This window comes from Dipodomys ordii, unplaced genomic scaffold (assembly GCF_000151885.1).
Source record: "Dipodomys ordii isolate 6190 unplaced genomic scaffold, Dord_2.0 Scaffold43, whole genome shotgun sequence".
Classification (NCBI taxonomy): Eukaryota; Metazoa; Chordata; class Mammalia; order Rodentia; family Heteromyidae; genus Dipodomys; species Dipodomys ordii.
Genome location: NW_012267259.1, coordinates 8,577,978 through 8,600,600, shown reverse-complemented (window position 1 = coordinate 8,600,600; position 22,623 = coordinate 8,577,978). Strand labels below are relative to the sequence as shown.

General features: G+C 40.8%; 1 protein-coding gene across 3 annotated transcripts in view; it reads right to left on the bottom strand.

The window, feature by feature from the left end:
* Positions 1 to 21,775, bottom strand: part of Malt1 (MALT1 paracaspase) — a 53,377-nt gene extending 31,602 nt beyond the window's left edge. For 2 of the 3 annotated variants that reach the window (XM_013019006.1, XM_013019007.1), the window contains exons 1-6: positions 21,400 to 21,775; positions 15,194 to 15,360; positions 8,084 to 8,205; positions 3,799 to 3,958; positions 2,817 to 2,995; positions 1,932 to 2,028 (exon numbers count right to left, since the gene is read on the bottom strand). In XM_013019006.1, the coding sequence (XP_012874460.1) occupies positions 1,932 to 2,028; positions 2,817 to 2,995; positions 3,799 to 3,958; positions 8,084 to 8,205; positions 15,194 to 15,360; positions 21,400 to 21,626 (952 nt within the window). In that variant the 5' untranslated portion in view covers positions 21,627 to 21,775. Of the gene's footprint in view, positions 1 to 1,087; positions 1,121 to 1,931; positions 2,029 to 2,816; positions 2,996 to 3,798; positions 3,959 to 8,083; positions 8,206 to 15,193; positions 15,361 to 21,399 lie in introns of all 3 variants that reach the window. The other variant, XM_013019005.1, reaches the window with a different exon arrangement.
* Between the last annotated feature and the right edge of the window lie 848 nt (positions 21,776 to 22,623).

Below are 22,623 nucleotides of genomic sequence, written 5' to 3'. Positions count from 1 at the left end.
GCTGTCCCTCAGCTCTTCAGCTCAAGGCTAGCGCTCTACCACTTGAGCCACAGCACCACTTCCGGCTTTTTTTCTTTTTCCTTATGTGGTGCTGAGGAATGGAACCCAGGGCCTTGTGCATACTAGACATGTGCTCTACCACTGAGCCACCTTCCCAGCCCCAGTTATTAGTATTTTAAAATGATACTATAGAAATCCAAATGACAGGAAAGCTAGTAAATGTAAGATTAAATATTATTTTTTTACTTTATTCAAATAGGAAACAAGAGTATGTAATAGTCTGAAGAGGCGGCAATTGAAAAAATACTTTGCTATCCACAAACCTAAATATGAAGTCTAATGTAGCATCACACTAAGATAATCCAAGTTTTAGCATTTACTCATTACAATTTAAGTACAGTACTGTAGTTAATTAAAACAAATTTGGAATTTATGTCAAAATAGATTTTCAGTGTTCTGTAAATGGCAGAGATGAAATGGTGGATTAATTTAGAGACTTGTAGCCCCAAAAATTTCTACTTTATTTCTAGAATATTTGCTATTTGATAAAACCTGTGTTGGACAATAAATCTGTCCTGAAATTTCAACAGAAACTGCATTTGAATTTGAGGAGCATCTTATCATGCTTAAGGGATAAGATGATCTAAACAAATACTCATGACAAAATAGCTATTTTTTAATGTCTGAAGATACAATTAACATTCAAGTTAATTGTAAATAGTCAGAAAATGGCACATGTCTGAAATTTCAGCACTCAGAGGGACTGAGAATTTCAGACCAGCCTAGACTACATGGTAGGACCATGACTCAAAAACATAAAATCCTAAGTGTTCATTATTAAAAATATGTTATGAGGAGCTTTGTTCTTACACACAAGAGAAAACAACTGAACACTGTTAGTTATGAGTCAGTTTCATAGTGTCTGAGGCAATTTATAAAACTACAAAAACTAGGATACAATATTCTTCAGTCGAAGTAGTTTCTGAGAGCTAGTATTTTTTCCATCACAGCACTTTAGAGTCCTCCACCAATCCCCAAGAGTGTCCGGCATGCAGGAGACTCAGTCTCAAACCAAAGGTTATACTACCTTCCGTGCACTCCACCGCCCCATCTGTTCTTCCTTGTGCCAGAGAAAAAAATTTAAATATATTGAACTCATTCTTTTAGAAAAGCAGCCATTAAGTAGAGAGAAAGAAATATCACAGATATATGTTGTCAAACCAACACATAACCAACATCTCCTACTACTAACGACATAGCCATAATTATATTAAATAGAACAAACTACCAAATTATACAGCTCATAATTGGAATTTTGACTAATACTCTTATGTCTGTGATAGTTTTTGTTTATTAAAACTCTTCCACTAGACCAAGTTTTTTAGACTCAAAGCTTTAAAGAACACATTTTGACACAAGTGTTTAAAATAAACTACAACATTAAAAAATAAGTAGAATGAGCCAATAAGGTCATTTTCATTTCTTTTTGCTCTTTGTATAAAGAAACTAGAGTACGACCTTAGTATGCATTCTTAACTTTTTTTTTTTTTTGGGGGGGTCCGGTCGCGAGACCTGAACTCTGGGCCTGGGCGCTGTCCCTCAGCTCTTCAGTTCAAGGCTAGTGTTCTACCACTTGAGCCACAGCGCCACTTCCGGCTTTTTTCTTTTTGCTTATGTGGTGCTGAGGAATCGAACCCAGGGCCTCATGCATGCAAGGCAAGCGCTCTACCACTGAGCCACCTTCCCAGCCCCTGCATTCTTAACATTTTTATGTAAACAAAACTAACTTCGGTAGGGAAAAAGAAAAAAGAAACAACTTCTAGCACTTTACATACTATTAAACATAAGGCAAAAAAGGAGAATTCCTTTTGCTTAAATATTTATTTATGGCTTACATCTGACTTGTCAGAACACTGAGAAATACTGCTTACCTATGATGATTTCTACCTTTCTACTATCTTGACTGTCTTGATCATTAGATACACGACACCAGTAGGTTCCTTGATGTTCCAAATCCACATACGGTACCTATATCCATATCAGAAACAGACATTTTCTCTTCAATTTTAATTTAAATTTGCTTAACAGGCCAGACGTGTGGTGGCTCATGCTTATGATCCCAGTGATTTGGGAGGCAAGATCTAGAGGATTCCAATTTGGAGCATGGCAAAAAGTGAGATCCTATCTCAATAAGCAGGGTGTGGTAGTACACATTTATAATCCCAGTTATTCAGGTGCCACAGGCAGGAGGATTAGGTCTGTGCTGTGACTGACTCTGGGCCTGGACCAAATGGTAAAGCACCCGCCCATCAAATGTGAGGCCCTGAATTTAAAGACTAATATCACCACCCCCCAAAAAGAAAAAAAAATATGGCTTAGTAAAAGCCATTTTGTGTTTGAAAAAATTTCCAAAAGACTTTCAACATTTCTTTGTTTTTTGTTGTTTTATGCTTATGTGGTGCTGAGGAATCAAACCCACGGCCTCATGCATGCAAGGCAAGCACTCTACCACTGAGCCACCTTCCCAGCCCGACTTTCAACATTTCCTATCTCCATTTATGAGGTTAAATATTAGCAAGCAAATGATATAATTATTCTAATAGTGGAGAATTTGGTACAATGTTTATCATTTTACTTAGAAGCCCAGGTAGAATTACACCACTTTCACAAATATTAAGAATCAATTAATATTAAATCATAAGGGATCTAAAACACTTCAAAGAATATATTTTATTTTAGTGTTCACTTTACATATTAATTGTACTATTTGTTTTATATATTAGCCCCCAAGACACCCCAACAAACCAACTACCTACCATGTACAGCTTTTTTGTCTCATGTGTTAATGGTGACTCGTTTTTGAACCACTGGTAGTGAGGAATGGGGCTTCCAACAGCAACACACTGTAAAACCAATGTGCTACCTGGCACCAGTTTTTGAGACTTTGGTTCAACACAGATTTGCAACTTGGATTCAGAGATGCCATCCAAACTACCTTGAATTAAAAGGAAACAAAATCTCTAAGTTAAAAATTAAAACAAAATTCCTCTACACTTTACATAAATATATGTGCCCAAGTTTACTCTTCTGTTTTTTTTTTTTTTTGTCCATTGCAGGGCTTGATTCCAGGCGAGCACTCTACCACTTTGAGTCATAGTTCCACTTCTGGTTTTCCAGTGGTGAATTGAAGATAAGAATCTCAAAGACTTTCCTTCCCTGGCTGGCTTTTAACTGTGATCCTCACATCTCAGTTTCCTGGATAGCTAGAATTACAGGCATGAGCCACCAGTGCCCAGCTTAGTTTTTATAATCTTTAAAAACATATCCTAAATGGTGTTTGATAAAACTGTAGTATTCCCCCAAACATTGAAGAGACCAAAGAAAAAAAAGAGATCAATGTGATGTGGATAATAAAAACTTGGAAATTCTGGGGTAATCAAAGTATTAGGCAGGATAAATCAAGAAATGGAAGCAAAGAAGAGAAACTATACTTGAGTTATAGATGTCATGCACAAAAGCTCCAGGTCAAAAGCTAGAATGTTTGAAAATCTCAGCAGCAAGGACCAAACTGAGAAATTTCTATAACATCTTGTGAGTTCTGTAAGCACATGTAAGAGGCAAGACACATGAGAAGGACAATCAAACCACATGGGGTCAAATCTTACTGTCCAATGACACCACTGGGTAAATACTACATACATATAACCTTGGGTACTATTTGGTATTTTTAAAGTCCATTTAAAAACAAATATTAAAATAAAGATAACCCATCAAGCAAACTTCAACTTTGTGACTTACCCCGGAAACTTTCTGTTACTTCTGTCACATCACAAACATCCAACTGTGACCACTGGCTAAATTCAAAGGTAAAATTATTATTAACTCGACAGACATAAAAGCCTGCATCCTTCACATGCACTGCATTAAAAATAAGTTCTGGTGAATTTCCATATGGAATCTGTGAAAATTAATTAGAGCATATTAAGTGAATGATTCCATCACAACACATCTTACAAAACACAGTGATTTCACTACGGAGCTCAGAAAGTATACATTTTTTTCTTTCAATTTCTAAAATGTTTGTTAGTTATAAAATAAACAATATCATCTTAAGAATTGAAGTTCTGGAAATCCATATAGCTTTTACAAATCCATTTAAGCAGAGCAGCTGCACAGGCTGCACTTAACACTGCCTTACAACCCTACCATGTATCCCAGACGACTGAGTAATGCATGCTTTCTTCTCACATCTCAGTCCAATCCTACTTCTCTCATGTACTATATGTCTATAGATAGAAATCATCTCTTCCTGCTGCTGAACCACAAACTCACATATGCTTGGAGTTATTCACAACTGCCTTTTTTGCTTCAGTTAAGATGAAGACCCTGTTTTCACTGTATTTGATGTTGGTATAATTTGGGGAGGGGAAGGGAAAAAACAAATTGTTTAAATAGGGTTACAGGTGGACCCATTGCAACAAGTCGTTATGTTAAAAAACGAACTTTACAACTTTGGCATGGAGGGGGGGGTGAGATGAGGGGGTGGGGGGATGGGGGGGAGATGGGAAGGGATGGGAAGGGGAAACAAAGGAGGAGGCAACAATGCTTGATAAGAAATGTACTCATTACCTTGCTCATGTAATTATACCCCTCTGTATTTTCACAATACTAAAAAAAATGAAGATATGTTTTCCCAATAAAGGCTACTTGGGCTAAAAGGTCTGTGAGGACCAACTCAGAACCCTAATGCTGGTGTGAAGATTGTATTAAATTGAAGACATATAGGGCTGAACAGATGCAGAAAGAAGCTTTTGCCAGCTTCCTTTGTGACAAAAAGAAGGCACTTCTAAGAAATGAGGCTGCCATGTTTCCTTTTGAGGTAGCTTTTACTCCCTGACTAGATAAATAAATCCCTTCTGCAGAGTTAAGAGAAACTTTCTGAACCTGATACCTGAATGAATAAACATCACAAACTATCTTCTTCTCCCCTTTGAAGAAATCTGGTGTTGGCCATGAGGGTCCCCACCCCCTTCTTACTACGTTAGATGTATAAACTTCTGAGATTCTCTTAGTAAGTGGCAGGCTTTGGATATGAATAGAGCTTTTCTCTTGCCAATCCATCTTGTCTGTTATTTGCAGATCTCTAACACTAAACCAAAGGGTGTAGAGCAAAAGCTTTCCTTCTCCAACAATCTCGTCCTCTCTGATCTTGCTCCTGCAATGTTCTCTGCTTTGACATCTACCTCTCTCTTTTCACTACACCATTTTCAAAAACATACTCTTGTACCCTTCCTGTCCCAAGCACTGAAAACGCTAACCACCATTTGTTCTTGAAATATTTTCTCTCTTTATTTTTTCTCCCATAGAATCCTCACTGACCATTCCTTTATTTTCCTTCACTACATACCTCTCAACGCTGTCTCCCTGGAAAGCCAAACTGCCTAGCTGATTTCACCTTGGATATGTAACAGACATGTCAAACTTCACTTGTTTTATATAAAACTCTTAATTTTTCTCCTTAAATCTCTTTCTATTCAGTTTTCTCAAAAACTCAGTACAAACATGTCCAAATTGTTCAAGTGGAAAATGTAGGGGTTACCTTGGATTTCTTTTTCCCTGTGCTTCATACCCAATCTAGTAGTCTGGATATTTCTAAAATACATTCTGAGATATGCCCTGGGATCTACCTCTACTGCTGAATGTGAGTCCACACTACAGCTATTTCTAAGTCAAGCACGGACATTAAATATTCGGTCTTCTTGTAGTTCTTTAGCTCCTTCAAGCTGCAAGTTTGTGTATTGAAAACATAAATCTTACCAGGTTTCTTCCCTATCTTAAAACCTTTAGTGACATCTCACTTCCTATTGCCACACCGATTATTTTAACCGCCTCACTAGTTTTTAGCTCACAGAAACAATGCCTTCGTTAACTATCTCTGGCTTGGGTTGCAAGCTCTGTGAGGACAGGGACCGTGGAAATCTATTATCATGCCTTAGAATGAGACCTGGAATAAAATATGCAGTTAAGAAATACTTTAATTAAGTGAATGTCTCTTAAATCAGACATATGAACACTAGGGTAGTCTGATAAAATTTAGCTTGCTAAATTCATTCCAACTTTTCAAATCCAACACATACTCCAAATCCTCTACATTCCTACCTATCACATCTGGATGTACTCTACAAATGATATATTTACCGCGGCATTTTTTTTCATTATCTTATCCTCAAAAGACATTTATCAACATAAAAGCAACTTTGCATTAGAGGAGATACAGTAAGAATAACATTAGCTACTATATCTCAAGAAAGCTAGGCACAATTAATTTCTCACAACACATGATAGAAATTTAAATGGCCAGTAACAGGGATCCAGTGCAGAGTTATGAGAACCAAAGTCCACATATCATCTCTTTGCTACATGCCACAGTTGCTCTACCTTAACTGTATTCAGGGACAGAAATAAAAACATTTGCATAAACCACAAATTTCTGCTATAATTTAAGATTATCTTACTTAACGAAAGATAATGATCTCAGAATGGCTCTTGTTTGGTTTCAGATTATCAAGTTTGGAAGAAAGGTGAAATACTAACAGGTTGAAAAGAATACAGAATTTTTTTTTTTTTTTAGAATACAGAATTTTAATATACAAAGTAGAAAGGAAGGGGTAAAGGATGAAATAAAAGAAAAAAGTCTACAACAGTGGGGCATACATAAGGCAACTAGAAGAGTAAGAACTCTCTAGTATCAAAGCAGCTCAAAGAACTTGAAAGAGAAGAAGATTCTATGGCTAAGCATGGTGGTGCATGCCTATATAATCCTAGCACTTCGGAGATGGAAGAAGAAAAATTCAGTTCAGCTTGAGCTACATAGTAAGATACTGTCTCAAAAGACCAAGGGTCAGGGATGTAGGTAGCATGTACAAGGGTTAAAGAAAAAAGCTGGAAGTGGTGCTGTTGCTCAAGTGGTAGAGCGCTAGCCTTGAGCTGTAGAGCTGAGGGACAGCACTCAGGCCCAGAGTTCAGGCCCCATGAATGGACCCCCCCCCAAAAAAAAAATAGCAAGCATGTACAAGGGCTTGTATTCAATCTCAAAGATGAAGGAGGGAGAGGGAGAAGAAATGAATTTCAATTTCTGATATAAATTTATTAATTTGATCTAATCCTTCCCCAACTAGAAAAAAAATGCCTACTTTGTAATCTGAATTGTACTTAAGAACAGCCTATGCTGGGTGCTGCACTCATACCAGTAATCCTAGGTACTCAGGAGGCTGAGAGCTGAGCATCATGGTTCAAAGCCAGACAGAGTCAGGAAAGTCCATGAGACTTTTTTGTTTTTAGTCATGGGGCTTGAACTCGGGCTGGATACCATCTCTGAGCTTTTCTGTTCAATAGCACTTTACCACTTTGAGCCAAAGCTCCATTTCCAGTTTTCTGGTGGCTAATTAGAGATAAGAGTCTCATATAGACTTTTTCTGTCTAATTGGCTTTGAACCATGATCCTCACATCTGAGTCTCCTGAGTAGCTAGGATGATAGGCATGAGCTACCAGCACAGGCTACCATGAGACTCTTATCTCCAATAAACTACTAAAAAAGTTGGAAGTGGAGCTGTGGCTCAAGTGATAAGAGTGCTAGCTTTGAGCAAAAGAAGCTCAGAGATAAGAACTTAGGCCTGAGTTCAAGCCCCAGGACAAGAGCAAAAAACTAAATCAAAACAAAAAAAAGAATGGCTTAAATCTTTTGATATAATTCAGTTTTGTGCAGCTCTTAAAATAACATTCCTTAGCTTTCGGTGTAGCATCGAAAATCTTGTTAAGAATTTTTGTTGGAGCAGTCTGCTGTGAAGAGCTTTGGAGAATGACATCAGAATAGAGTGGAGCTCATGTTTGTTAGGATTATGACCTAAGAAACCTCTACTCTCCTGTTTTACAATGGGCAAGTGATTGCATGGTTACATTTTGGTTTTGTCTTTTTGGACCAGACTTTTTAATAAAATTCCCCAAATCACATTCAGAACAAGAATTCTGATTACTTTTCTGCTTCTCTCTTCTTGCAACATGATAAAAGACATTAGAAATTACCTCTTTATTCATTTTGAACCACTGATATTGTACAAAAGGATGTCCAGTTGCACGGCAACACAGTTTCACAAACTGCCCAGCCAAGACTGCCTTTGATTCTGGATTTATAGTGATCTTTAATCCTTAAAAAAGAAAGAAAAGTTAAATAAACTAAGAGGGTTTGTTTACGTATCTGAAAACAAGCCCAGAAGTATTTGGAAATAACTTGCATATATATGTTTGTCATACTCACCCATTATGCTTTTTCCCATCAGTTTGAGCTCATGAGTTGTAGGCTTTGCAAACCTCAAGGAAAAAGCCTACCTGCAGAAGTGTTCTTTGATCTACTTTTCTTCCTTGCAATTGGGAGGGAAAATTAATTATATATAATTCACAGAATCTTTTTTCTATATGCTAACACTTCCGAACAGGTATCTGGTTATGCAGAAGTCAGCTCAGGCAACGTCTGGTTGTACACGCTCATGTGTCTATTAGTAATGCAAGTATTATGTCTAAATGACTGTTAATGGGCTTAATGTGTTCTCTCAAATTCATGGTGGAAGCTCAGTACTGAATGTAGCAGTGTTGGAAGTGAGGAGCTGTTTAGGACACAGGGACTCCATCCTCATGAATGGATTAATGGCACTACAAAAAGGCTTGCCCAGTGGGTTTGTTGTCTCTTCTGTTCTTATACTGTATAGGACACAAAGTCTGTCCCTTCTTGCCCTTCCACCTGTGCCTGCCGAGGAGGCTGCAAGGTCTCACCACATACCAGAGCTTTATCTCGGACTTCTCAGCCTCTAGACTTGTGAGAAATAAACTGGCTCTTGATAAAATTATCTAGTCTGTAGAATTCTGTTATAGCACTATAAAAAACATTAAAGCAATTTCATGGCATGACTTCAAATCAAATAAAAAAGTCATGAAATGACAGTATTCTGACTTACATTTGAAACTAACGCTATTTTGGAAGCAGAAAAGTATGGAAACAAGATATAAATTGGATAGTTATACAAATAGTTTTCATCTGAGGAATGATTACCAACATTGTAACTCAAAACACTCTTGGCAAGACTCTGAAAGACAATCCCAGCGTCCTTTACAGAACGTAGGCCCCTACCCGCTTCCCTCTCTGCAACCTCTCTTCCAAACACCGACTCTGGGACTCACAAGCCGCTTTGCAAAGAAACCCAAATTAGTGAAGAAACTTGGGCCTCCTACCAAGTCAGTGAAGAAGTATGTGTTTGTGGGTCTCCTGATGACAGCTGTGTAAATGATCTGAGAAGAGGACTTTCCAACCTTAAACCATCAGGTGACAAAAACCTTGGCCAGCAGTTAGCCCCCTCATGAGGGACAGTAACCTAGACTCCAATCCTTGGAACTCCAGCTATAATAAAGCTGTTCAGCTCAGCACAGTGGTTTGTGCCTGTAATCCTATCCAGCTACTTGGGAAGGGCTATTGCACCTGCTTAGGAACTAGGAGGCTCTGAGTTAACACCTGAGTACCACCAAAAATATATATAAAGCAATCTTAATATAGCAAAGGTTCTAAAGGTATATAAAGGCTGGGAATGTGTCTTAGTGGCAGAGTGTTCACCTAGCATGTATGAAGCCCTGGGTTTGATTCCTCAGTACCACATAAGCAGAAAAAGCCAGCATTGGTGACTCAAGTGGTAGAATGCTGCTAATCTTGAGCAAAAAAAAGCTCAGGGACAGTGCCCAGCCTTAAGTGCAAGTTCCAGGACTGGCAAAAAAAAAATAAATAAAAGTACATACCAAAAAGATAAAATAAAAACCATGTTAAAAGTGAGTAAATAGGGCTGGGAAGTTGGCTCAGTGGTAGAGTGTTGCCTCGCATGCATGAGGTCCTGGGTTTGATTCCTCAGCACCACATAAGCAGAAAAAAGCCAGAAGTGGTGCTGTGGCTCAAGTGGTAGGGCTCCAGCCTTGAGCTGAAGAGTTGAGGGACAGCGCCCAAGCCCAGAGTTCAGCCCCCACGACCCACTCCCTCCCCCCATCCCCAAAAAGTGAGTGAATATATTGCACACTTATCACATCTTAAGATCTGGAGAAACACTAGGAAATGGTCGGTAGTTATAATACAACTCCTCAAAAAAGAACTTAAATCTCCTGACAAGGGAGAGGGGAAGCCAGAATGGAGTAAGTTCAGGTTTTTCTAAGTTCTGTGATATGGGTTGGTAGAAAGTTGGAAAACGAAGCCATCAAATTTGCAGCCTTGTGATATTATTGCCATTTTTCTCTTCAGAATCATTACAGCACAACTTTAGGATAGAAAGATTCTGATTATCCAAGTTTAGGTGTGATAAAAAAAAGAAAGCATCACAACAACAATGAAAGAAACAAGTATGAATCTGAAAAATATGTTTGCCTAAACTGGCTTTAAATTTGACTGTCTCAATGATCTCAAACGTTACCATTTCTGGCATTTTATTTTTGTTTACTTACTTTTATTGTTAAATTATCTTTAAGTAGTTGTACAAAGGAGGTGCCATTACTTTTCTTAATTTTGTGGTATATACAGTAAATTCTTGCCTGCATTCTCTCTTCCTCCCCCACTTCATTTGTCTACCCCTCTTCCCATCGGCCCCATTACACCTCTTTCATGTACCCATTTTCTGGTGTTAATTTGGTTAGGCTTTGACCCAGTCTTTCTAAAAATGTATATTATTTGAGCTCTCTGTGGTGCCTTTTATACTTCAGTTATTACTTCATTTCTAACCACTTGCACATCACTCAACATGTTTACTTATAGATCTAGAGGCACATTCTATCTACCACAAATGAGGAAAACCATACAACCTTTTTTTCTCTGGTCTGGCTTATTTCACTTAATATATTTTCCCCCCATTTCCTTATGAATGGTACAATATCATTCTTTCTAATGGGTGAGCATCTGTTGTTTGCTTTCTCACTTTCTTTCTTTTTCTTGTTTTTCTTTCTTTCCTTTTTCTTTTCTTCTGCTAGTCCAGGGGCTTGAACCTGAGCCTCTTTTGCTCAAGACTAACACTCTACTACTTGAATCATAGCATCTTCCAGCTTTTTCTGAGGTGTTGAGGATAAGAGTCTTATGGACTTTTCTACCTGGGCTGGCTTCGAACCCAAATCCTTAGATCTCAGCCTCCTGAGTAGCTAGGATTACAGGTGTGAGCCACCAGTGCCCGGCTTATTTGTTTTCTTGATAGTGGCTTGGTATTGGCACAAAATAGGCCTGAAGACCAATGGGACAGAAGAGAAGACCCAGAAATGAACCTATAGACTTATATCCATCTAATCTTCATAAGAGAGCCAATGACATAGGCTGAAAGGAAGACAGCTTCTTCAACAAATGGTGCTGGTAAAACTGGCTATCACCATGCAAAAACGGAAACTTGATCCTCATATATAACCTTGTACCAGGATCAATCCAAAATCGATCATAGGGCTTCTGGGCACAGGTAAAAAACTTTTCAAGTAAAGATCCAGAAACACAAGTCAAAGAAAGACTTGATACATGGGATCACATCAAACTTAAAAATTTCTGCATGGCAAAGGACATAGCTAATAAGCTAAATATAAGTCCATATAACGGGAGATTTTTACCAGCTGTACATCAGACAAGGGCCTAATTATCCAGAATATATTTAGAGCTCAAAAAATTAAACTCTCAAAAATTAAGCCCTCAAAGAAACAATGACCTAATTAATAAATGGGCTAAGGACTTGAAGAGAGGCTTCTGAGAAGAATAAGTAAAAGTGGCCAATGGCACATAAAGAAATGTTCAATATGTCTGGCAATAAAGGCAAATCAAACAACACTAAGATTCCACCTCACTTTGGAATTTTAATTAAAAAAATTAGTCCCAAAGAGGTTAAATAATTTATCCAAGGTAATTTGGGTAAATTATTCACTCTCTCCCAGGTTTTTTTTTGGTCAGTCATGGGGTTTGAATTCTGGGCCTGAGCATTGTCCCTCAGCTCTTCAGCTCAAGGCCAGCGCTCTACCATTGAACCACAGCGCCACTCCTGGTTTTCTGGTGGTTTATTGGAGATAAGAGTTTCACAGCTTTTCCTGCCCCGGCTGGCTTTGAACCTCGATCCTCACATCTCAGCCTCCTGAGTAGCTAGGATTACAGGCGTGAACCACTGGCACCCACTCTCCCTGTTTTTTTTACCTCACATCCCCACCTACAAATTGTATAGTTAATTTTTAGCATCACTTCTACTGAGTACCACTGCTGCACTGGTTTGCTCTTTGTCCTCCCCACCTTGCTTATTCCCAAAAGATGGATAAACAAACAAGAAAAGAAAGAAACGCTCTTGTTTCCATTTCCTAGAGTTCATTTCAATAAAATATTACTTTATGTGCTCAGAGGCATTACACTTCTGTGTTTCTCTTCTAAGAATATTTTCCTTTGGTTTCACTGTGTGTGAATGTTTAGAGTCTGCTATAATATATCATGTCTTGATGTATTTTGGATCTAGCTTCTGCATATGAGAGAAAACATGTGCCATTTGTCTCTCTGAACTTGGCATACCTCACTTAACATGATTTGTTCTAGGTCCATCCATTTCTCTGCAAATGACATAATATTATTCTAATGGATGTGTAAAATTCTATTGTGTTTCAGTACCACATTTTTAAAAATAAGCTTTTTATTGTGAAAATACTATACAGAGGAGTTACAATCACATAAGCAAGGTAATGAGTACATTTCTTATCAAGCATTGTTGCCTCCTTCTTTGTTTTTCCCTTCCCTCTCATCTCCACAACTACATCACCCCTTCTCCCCCTCCCCACCCAGCCTAAATTGTAAAGTTCGTCTTTCAACATAGAGTCTTGTATATCTCATTGTTGCAACATTTTTTTTGAACCACTCATCTATTGTAGGGCATGTGGGCTGTTTCCACAACTTGACTATTGTGAATGGTACAACAATGAACATGGACATGCAAGTGTCTTTACTGTATCCTGCCTTGTGATGTTCTGGGTTGATGCCCAGGAATGGTATGCCTGGGTCAAAGGGAAGGTCCATGTTTATTTTGTGGAACCTCCAGACTGCTGTCCAGAGTAGTTGTACTAATTTACATTTCCACCAACAGTGCAATAGGGTTCCTTTTCCCCCACATCTCTGCCAGCATTTGTTGTTGTTCAAATTCACAATGTTGGCCCATCTAACTAGGGTCATTTTTCTTTGATTTTGAGAGAGGGTTTTGCTGTTACTTTTGTGTGGGCTGGCCTGGAGCTCAAGATCTTCCTGCCTGAGTAGTTGGGATTACAACAGATTAAGTGATTTTTATACTTTTACATTTTAGATTTCAACTCCCTATTTACAAATGGGTCCTATAACCAACAACCTTTGGTAGTTATTGGTCTATATCTGTCTCTGTATGTATATGTACATCTACATCTGTATCACTGTTTTAAACACTAAGAATTGAAAGGCACACTCTTATTTGGAAATCGTTCCTGGTAAGTAGTAAAGAAAAGCAGTTACAATGCTTCTCATTTTAACCACACATTTTTGTTCTTCCTATATAGTCTTGTATCATAGGAGCCATGGTCAACCCCTAAGCACTCTTATGAAGTGTTCACTATTGAGAATGTTAAACAAAGATAAGAAAGAATCTGGTACAGTATACATAGGTATACAAATGAAAGTTCCATTTTAAATGGTGAATGCATAACTTCCTGGCAAACAAGCAGATTTTCAGATAAGATCTACAAAGATTCAAGAGAGAGAACTTGATTTCCTGTAAGCCTTGGAGAATGTGACTAGGTATGATGGAATTAAGGATTGTGCACACAAATACTGATATTGAGCAATAAAACAAAATTCAGAATCTAAAGTTTGCAATTGGAATGTTTATTGACTTGACAAAAGGATTCATCACAGGTTCCCTGTAAGTTCTTCTTGCTTATAATTTATTATTTAAATATTAGTATAGTTTACAAACACTTTTTCCAGAACAAATTTACTGAGTATTCTAAAGTGCCTCTACTTCCATCTACAATGTTTCCTCTCAGTTGCTCTGAACTTTTCTAAGCTCTCACTGAAAAGAATCTACACCTCTTTCTTCAACCACCTCCCTAATTACACAACTAATGTATGTCCACAGTGTTCCTTTTCCAAGTCAATTTACATTTGCTTCTACTGTGGCTAAATCTAGTCTCTCACATCACATTCTCTCCTCCTACATTACCCAAGACTAAACACTCCTCACCCAGAAACACAATGTTGGATGCCTGGGCCATATAATGAACTTGATTTCATAAAAACCAGCAAGTAATAAATATTTTAACATTCTAAGATTACAGTCCAGGCTTGCCTGGACAAAAGCTAAACCCTATCTCAAAAACAACCAAAGCAGAGGGGCTGGGAAGGTGGCTCAGTGGTAGAGTGCTTGCCTTGCATGCATGAGTCCCTGGGTTCGATTCTCAGCACCACATAAGCAAAAAGAAAAAAGCAGGAAGTGGCGCTGTGGTAGAGCACTAGCCTTGAGCTGAAGAGCTGAGGGACAACGTCCAGGCCCAGAGTTCAGGCCCCACGACCGGACCAAAAAAATAAACCAAAGACCAAAAAACAAAAAAAAACAAAAACAAGAAAACAACCAGAGCAGAAAGGGTTAGACATATGACGCATGTATGGCTTAAATATGTCCTCACCTAGCAGGGGTAAAGCCCTGAGCTGAAACTCTAGTACTGCCAAAATTAGTCAATCATTACAAGAGAAACTTCACAGTATATATCTTAGAATTACTTCTTGCTATTTGTTCTATAGGAACTGGAATGGAATACAGAAAAGTAAAACTGAAGTTCCTCCTCTAGTTAGAATAAATCTAGTTTCCCCTTCATGCATTTGGACCTGAAAATCCTGTCCTATGAAGACACTGGTTAATTTTTGACAGAACTCACCTTACTACTCTACTCCTAACCAAATCTCTCTATAGGGCAGTAGGAAACCACCTGACTTCACGCAAAGTAAGAACTTTGTGAATCCTCCTGTGAAGTGGCTCCACACATTTATATTTTCCAAAAATATATTGAACACAATTTACCTGGTCAAAAGAAATACTCATCTCTAAATCTGACTCCATGAACGTTTGGAGACTGTTCCTGAGGGAAAACACCTACCTGGCGGATTGAGAAGATGAAGAACTTCAGTGTGTTCCATAGCCTGCAGGAAGTCGCTCAGTTCCGCGACCGTACATCCTTTTTCACCCATTAGTTTCAGTAAGCATAGGCTGGGGCTTCCCTCAGGCTCCAGTACCTTAAGAGAACACTGCTCCAGATCCAGACAACTGAAAATGACAGATTTAATTCAAGTCAACAACACACTTAGAATGATAAGACTTCTGTGTTATTTGGTTCACTGCAGGTTTCATAGGGAAAAATCCACAGCTTGGCGGACTGGTGTGAAGCGATTTACATTATAAATGCTAGTGCACTTTCCTCCTCCTCCTGCATCTTCCTTTTTACTCACTTCTCCCATTCAGCTCCCAATGGAAGCAACACCTTGAAACAGGATGTGAGAGAAATTCACTCTTGGTACTGATCAAGACTTTGGCTTTCAGTTTGAAAATAAAGAAGAGAAAGACAGAAACATTTCTTTACTCTTGAAGAGGAAGAAAAGATGACCAAAAATGAAGGTGCTAGAATGCTAGATTCTGTTGTCTCTAAAAGGAATATAATATCATGCAATTCATTGAGAGTCAAAATATCTTAAATCATGACACAGGAACACACACACACACACAAACGTGTGCGTGCCAGTTCTCTGAGTGGAGGGGAAAAAGCGAATTTCTCAAAAGTGATGGTAGAAGCTGGCACCGATGGCTCATGCCTGTAATCCTAGCTATTCAGGAAGCTGAGGATGGTGGTTTGAAGCTAGCCCGAGTAGGACAGTCCATGAGACTCTGGTCTCCAGTTAGCTACCAAAAAAAAGCTGGAAATGGAGCTGTGGCTTAAGTGGCAAAGTGCTGGCATTGAGCAAATAAGCTCAGGGCCCAGGTTCCAAGCTCAAGCCCATGGACCAATACAAAGAAAAAAAAAAAAAGACACGGAAGTGGCGCTGTAGCTCAAGTGGTAGAGCGCTTGCCTTGAGCTGAAGAGCTGAGGGACAGCGCCCAGGCCCAGAGTTCAAGCCCCACGACCGAAAAAAAAAAAAAAATTAAAAAAAAAAAAAGACACTAGAAAAAAGTCAACCTTACAAATTTAGCAACTGAAAAAAAATGCTCAAGTTCAAAATCACATATCAGAAGTAATTTTAATATTTCAAATTTTCAAGTAATTAGCAAATGAAATTTACAAATAAAAAGTGCTATATTTGGAATATACTTTATAATTCAGAAGTTTACCAGGATTTGATACATGAAATTAAGCCATCTCATCAAATGCAACCAAGTGATAACTGATGTTTTGCTTGATGCAGAGAAATGAAAAACCAGTTTTACTGTTCTTTTAACTGAAGATCAAATTAAATAGATTATTTTTTTTTCCCAACTCAAGAGGCATACAGGAGAGCAAGGTACCGCATCTCCCTCTCATCTTACTAATTTTCTACAAGGCACAGCCTTTCAGCTAAGGTGATGTACATACATACTCAGCTTTTATCTATCCTTTTTTAGGCTACATTCCTGTAAGACTATTCTTTGAAGAGGCTCCTGTAAATTCTAATTTGGAATTTTAAAAAACCCACTTTATGGGCTGGGAAGGTGGCTCAGTGGTAGAGCGCTTGCCTTGCATGCTCGAGGTCCTGGGTTCGATTCCTCAGCACCACATAAGCAAAAAGAAAAAAGCCGGAAGTGGCGCTGTGGCTCAAGTGGTAGAGCACTAGCCTTAAGCTGAAGAGCTTAGGGACAGCGCCCAGGCCCAGAGTTCAGGCCCCATGACCAGACCCCCCAAAAAAAAAAAACCCACTTTATTACTGAAGTAAAAGGATTCTGCTTTTAAAAATGTATTTTTATTTGTACTTTTAGAAATACATAATCAAATGGAACATATTCTATGCCTTTTGGGCACAAACCACAGGACTTCTAGGTTTTGTTTCTCCTCTAGAGCGTACTCTTTGTAATCTTTACTCATTAATTTAATCCATTTATTAATCATCTAAAGTATGGATTTTTCCTAACATGTATTTAAGGATCCAGGAGTAGGCAAAAGTCTCCTGAATTTTTCATTTTAGAGGAGAGATGAATATCACACACCTGTCCAAGTGTTTTGGAGAAAACTAACAGAAAGCACAGGGCAGGTAATGTCCAAACAGATACAGAGGGCAACTACAAATATTATAATCAAGAGGAGCTGACACACAAACATCTACCTGTACTCTGGAGTTCAAGAAGAAATACGGGGAGTATCGAACCTAAGTGTCTGTAAAGCCAGGAGACTGAAGCAAAACACAAGAGATCAAGAGATACCAAAGCCTAAGCACTCCAAAGCTCAGAGACAGAGGAGATGGAGATAAGGACAGAATGTTCTGTTACAGAATTTTTAAGAAAAAAGGTGATGTGGAGCGAGGTTACAGTTATGTAAGTCAGGTAATGAGTACATTTCTTTTTCCCTCACTCTCTGCCTGTGTCTCCATCCTGTCCCCATCTACAAGATGTATAGTTCATTTTCAACATAGTATATAGTGAGTACCACTGCTTCATTTGTTCACCCTTTGAGATTTTTAGCATGTATTCTCATTCCTACTTTCAGCTGCTAGAGGACAGGATTCTCCAGCTAAAAACAGCACCTCCTATACAGCAGACATGAAATTATTGTTTTTTTTTTTTTGTTGTTGTTCATATTCCACAATTCCACTTCTAAGCACCTTGCTTAGAGAACTCAGGCAGGTAGCTAACCCAGAAAGCTCTAACATCCTTGGAGCTTCGATGATCCAGACATGGCAGAAATTACACAGATTGGGCAAGACACAGAAAATCTGTGCTTATCTAAACTGACAGCAGTGGTGTCCGATAGTTTACAATGAATCTAGACTGGAGTTGTACCTATTGGTAGTGGTTCTAACAAACTAACCACATGAAAGGATTCATTCTGAATCATCAATAACCATCTGAAAAATGTATCCCCAGTGGACAGTTCGGACAGCTCTTACCTAGTCTGAGGAAATATATAAAGAGTAAGGGGGGAAAAGTAATGAGAACAAAAAGAAACTGAAGAGACAAAATTCTGCAGAATTGGGACCATGAACTTGAATACTACTATCCAGTAGGTAGACGAAAGGACTTTACACCCCCCAGAATCTGTTATCCACTTGGACTAGACTCTTAAGCTTCAATTCCTATATCTGATGAGAGAAAACCACTTTTATAGTCTTTCACAGTCACAGATGTCATTCTGCTATCAGTATGAAATCATTTTGTAAAGAGTTCTGTTTTTAGAGTCTAGTTGACTCCTTCTACTTTGGTGGTCAAAAGATTCTCAGATTATTTAATTCTTCTGATCTCATTAGGTATGAGCTTGATACTATTCCCAATGTGAAACTAACTACATCCTGGCAGAGTGGTGAAACTCTTGTAAGACCTCCCTGAGTGCTCAGATTCCAGAGGCATGGATTTTGGTGTCCGCCACATGGGGACAGGCAGTTGTCCTCCACAGAGAAGTGGCTTCAAAACTTTCCCTGGGTTCCCTGATCAAAGGCACCATCATTTTGCAGCCCATTTAGCTGAACTTAACTGAAAGTCGGGGAGGAAACATATATTCCTTTTGGAGTCCAATAGCTATGCTTCTTCCTGGCAGAGCCTTACAGACATAACTTTATCACCAAGCAGTACTGCTTACTACTGGCTTTTCCCCAGAAAGCTCAGAACCTTCCTTTCTTTACATACTTAAAACCCTAAATATATTTCCCTAGTATTTATTTTGTACTCTGTCTGCTTGAATGACTTCACTAGTTTATCATGTGTGTGTGTGTGTGTTCTGGTCCTGGAGCTTGAACTCTGGGCCCTGGTTCAGTCTCTGAGCTTTTGTGCTCAAGGCTAGTGCTCTATCACTTGACCTACTGCTCCATTTCCAGATTTTTCTGGTTACCTGGAGATAAGAGTTGCACGGACTTTCCAGCCCTGTGGACTTTGAACTGCAATCCTCTGATCTCAGCCTCCTGAGTAGCTAAGATTACAGGTGTGAGCCATCAGTACCTGGCTTACTACTTTTTTTTTCCTTTCCTGGTAGTACAAAGTTTTGAATTCAGACTGCTAGACAAATGGTCTACCACTTGAGTCACACCCCAGCCCTCTTTTTTGCAAAGCATAGTGATTTTTTCAGATAGGATCTTTCTCTCGCCTTTTCTTTTTTCCCCCGGAGTTGCTTCAGACCAAGATTCTTCTACGTTCAACCTCCTGCTTAACTGAGAGTTGCTTGTAGTCAGCCAACTTACTGATATGAGGTCTCAATAACTTGAGACCTCAGGCATTCAACAACCTCAATCCTCCCAATCACTGTTTTCCAAGTAACTGGGATTACAGGAAAGAGCCACTAAACCCAACACTACTTGCTTATTTATTTATTTATTGACAGTATGTCACTATTCAGGCTGGCCCTAAAATCCTCCTGCCTTTGTCTCCAAGTGCTAGGGAGACACCTGAGCCTCTATATGAGCAATAAGTTCAAATCATTACTCTTCGCTTTAACCTCAAACGCAGGACAGTTGGGAGGGTTCCAATAAGCAATACATTGTCTTATATTATGTGCTCAGTGTATGCTACAGCTCTATTATTATGATTCCTGTACAGCATGCCACTTAATTTTGTTGTCAATGTACCTAAGTACCAGTCCATTCCCAGAAGCCCTTATGAAGAGGAGTGGACATATTAAAGTTTTAGTCTTCTGGAACTTCTAAATAGCAAGAAGTTCCAGATGAATAATTCCAATGTCAATTCAACAAGTACTGAGTTCTATGCACAAAATAAGAAATGGCACCTGCTCTTAAGGAATATATATACACATGTATACAACTAATTATAATAAAAAGACAAAGCTGAGTCATTTGAGAAGTTGAAAACATGCTCTGTAGTTCAAAAGCAGGCTGAAATCACAACAATGCTATGAAGTAGTAGTTCTTGTAGGACACTTAGAAGGGCTTAACTACAAGGTTAAAGGTTTTTTGCCTATTTACTTTCCTTCTTACTTTATTTTTTAAAAAAACTTTCCTACTTTTTAATCCATTCTCTCAGAGGTGTAATTAGTGGAAATTTGTGACCTGTAAGACTACACCAGATGGAATAGAGATACATATAAAAAGAATCCAACTCTTCAATTAAGCCAAAACGTAAGACTTTCAAGTTAGGTGTGGTGGCACATGTCTGCAACCCCAAGAAAGGAGAAACAAGTGGTCAGGACTTGCAGCCCAGCCTGACTAACCTACAGAGTAGGGCTCTGTCTCAACAGAACAAACAACAACAAAAAGAGCTTTTCAAATTGTAAGCTAGTGACACTTTCCTAATTATTTCTGCAAAGCATTAGTTTTGTTTTTCTTTTCCTGCAAAAATATCATTCTGTTACTGTGTTAGAATGGTTCTTTTAAGATCAATTACTATTTTATAAATTCTTAGTTTTAATTCAAATAGTATCAGTACACATTATGTGTATAATATCACCCACACAAAGTTCTGTCATGTTCAGTAATTTTTTTAAACCGTATTTTGTTTGTTTTTTCTTTTTTGGTATTGGGACGTTGCACTTGCTAGGCAAGTGCTCCAAGTGCTCTGCCACTGAGCGACATCCCAGCCCTTCAATAATTCTTAAGAGTGTGAAGAAGTATTAAGACCCCAGATTGCAAGAATGGCTAACAGCTGTGCCTAACCTTCCCGTTCTTCTCTCATATGGAAAAGTGTTAAGAGTTTACTGTTCGTTGGAAAGTGAAGGAGAGAGCTTGGTGACTTGCTCTGATGGAGAACAGCGAGTTCAGAGTCAGTCTTTCCCTCTTTCCTTCTCTCAGCTCAAACTGCATCCTAAATCTCTGCAGGGGGCCCATCCATCCTCCCCTTCCCGTCCCTCCTCTTCATGGGCTCCCTGGGAGGGCCTGGCTTGGGTCCACGTCCAGGGCTGGCATTTTTAATCTCCCGAAATTACTGCTGCGCTCCCAGGTCATCCTCGCGCCAGGGATGGAGGGTGTGTGGACCGTTCCAGCCTCTGCCTCCCCAATCGCAGGGTCCCAGCTGGCACCCCCTGCCTTCCCGGGTCTGGGTTCGGAGTCTTCCTGGCACGGTCCCTCCCCTTCTTCCAGTGGCCCCCGGGTCCCGCGTCCAGTCCCACGCCCCCCCCCACCGTCCCGCCCGCCGCCCCATCAGTCCCGCGCGCCCGCCCCGTCGAGCCCGCGCCCGGGCCGGGCTCACCTGAGCCGGAGTCGCCCCCGATTGCCCGCCAGCTCGGCCAGTCGCCTCCAGCCCCGGCCCTCGGGTGCCCGGTCCAGGCTCTCGCTGAGCCTCCGCAGCAGGGGCTCCCGCAGACGGTTGAGGGTCGTACTCGCCGGCCAGGCGGGAGGCGGCGCCGAGACGCCGGCCAGGGGCGGCTGTGAAGCCGGGGGCGACGAGGCCTGCGGCGGCTCCCCCCACAGAGACATGGCTCGCGCCGATGACCCCGACTCCCGCGGGCCCGGGCTCCCGCGCACCTTCCGCTCGCCCCTCGCGGAGCTCCGAGCTGCAGGGGCGGAAGGAAAACTCGGCGGCCCTCCCAGGAGGAAGCTCCCCGCCGGTGAGACAGGTTTACCCGAGCAGCGGCCGGCCCCGCCGCGCCGAGGGGCGGGGCCTGGGGGTGTGGCCGAGGAGGGGGCGGGCCTACGGAGAGGGATGTCGGGGGCGAGGCCCGGAGGTGGGGCCTCCGCGCGCGCATGCGTGCAGCGGTGTCTTCGGCCTAACTCCCCACCGCCACCTCCGCCCGGCGTGGCGCGCGCTTCAAACCCCGTGAGGCAGGAAGAGACGGGTGGTTCCTCTGCTGGAGGAAGCGGTGGAGCAACGACGCCCGGGTGGGGCGTCAGGGCTTCCCGGGGTCGTGGGAGGAGGCTGGCCTCACTCTGGGCTCCCGGGCCGCCCCCCCCCCCGCCTCCCGCGCACTGGCTCCCGGGCGCTTCCTCGTGGTAGGCCTGGGTGTGTTCGGCGGTGCCAAAGGGAAGTAGGAGAGCCGCAGGGTCAGATCCTCACCTAGGAGCCGCGAGAGCTCTGCCTGGATTTAAAAACGAAGATCCTCGGTTAGAGCCGGCAGCCCGTGCCCAGGCCTCCCGGGGTGAAGCCATCCCAAGCAGCAAAGTCTGTAAGACGCCAAGATCCGGTTAACCGGGACGCAAGTCAGGAAGTGGAGTCGTGGCGCAGTGGTAGAGCCTTGAGTGGAAAAAGCTAAGGACATCCATCACCCAGGCCCAGGCCCCGAGTTCAAGTCCCAGTTCTGGCGCGCGCGTGCGCACACACACACAAACCTATTTTGAAAACTAAGCTGTTGGGCTGAGGGTATAGCGGCAAAACTCTGGGATCGAGTGGAGGTTTAGCATGCCCAAGGCCCTGGGTTCCTCCCTGGCAAACTCTCCCCCCCCCCCAAGCCATCAGATAAACCAAATAGCTTTCGTG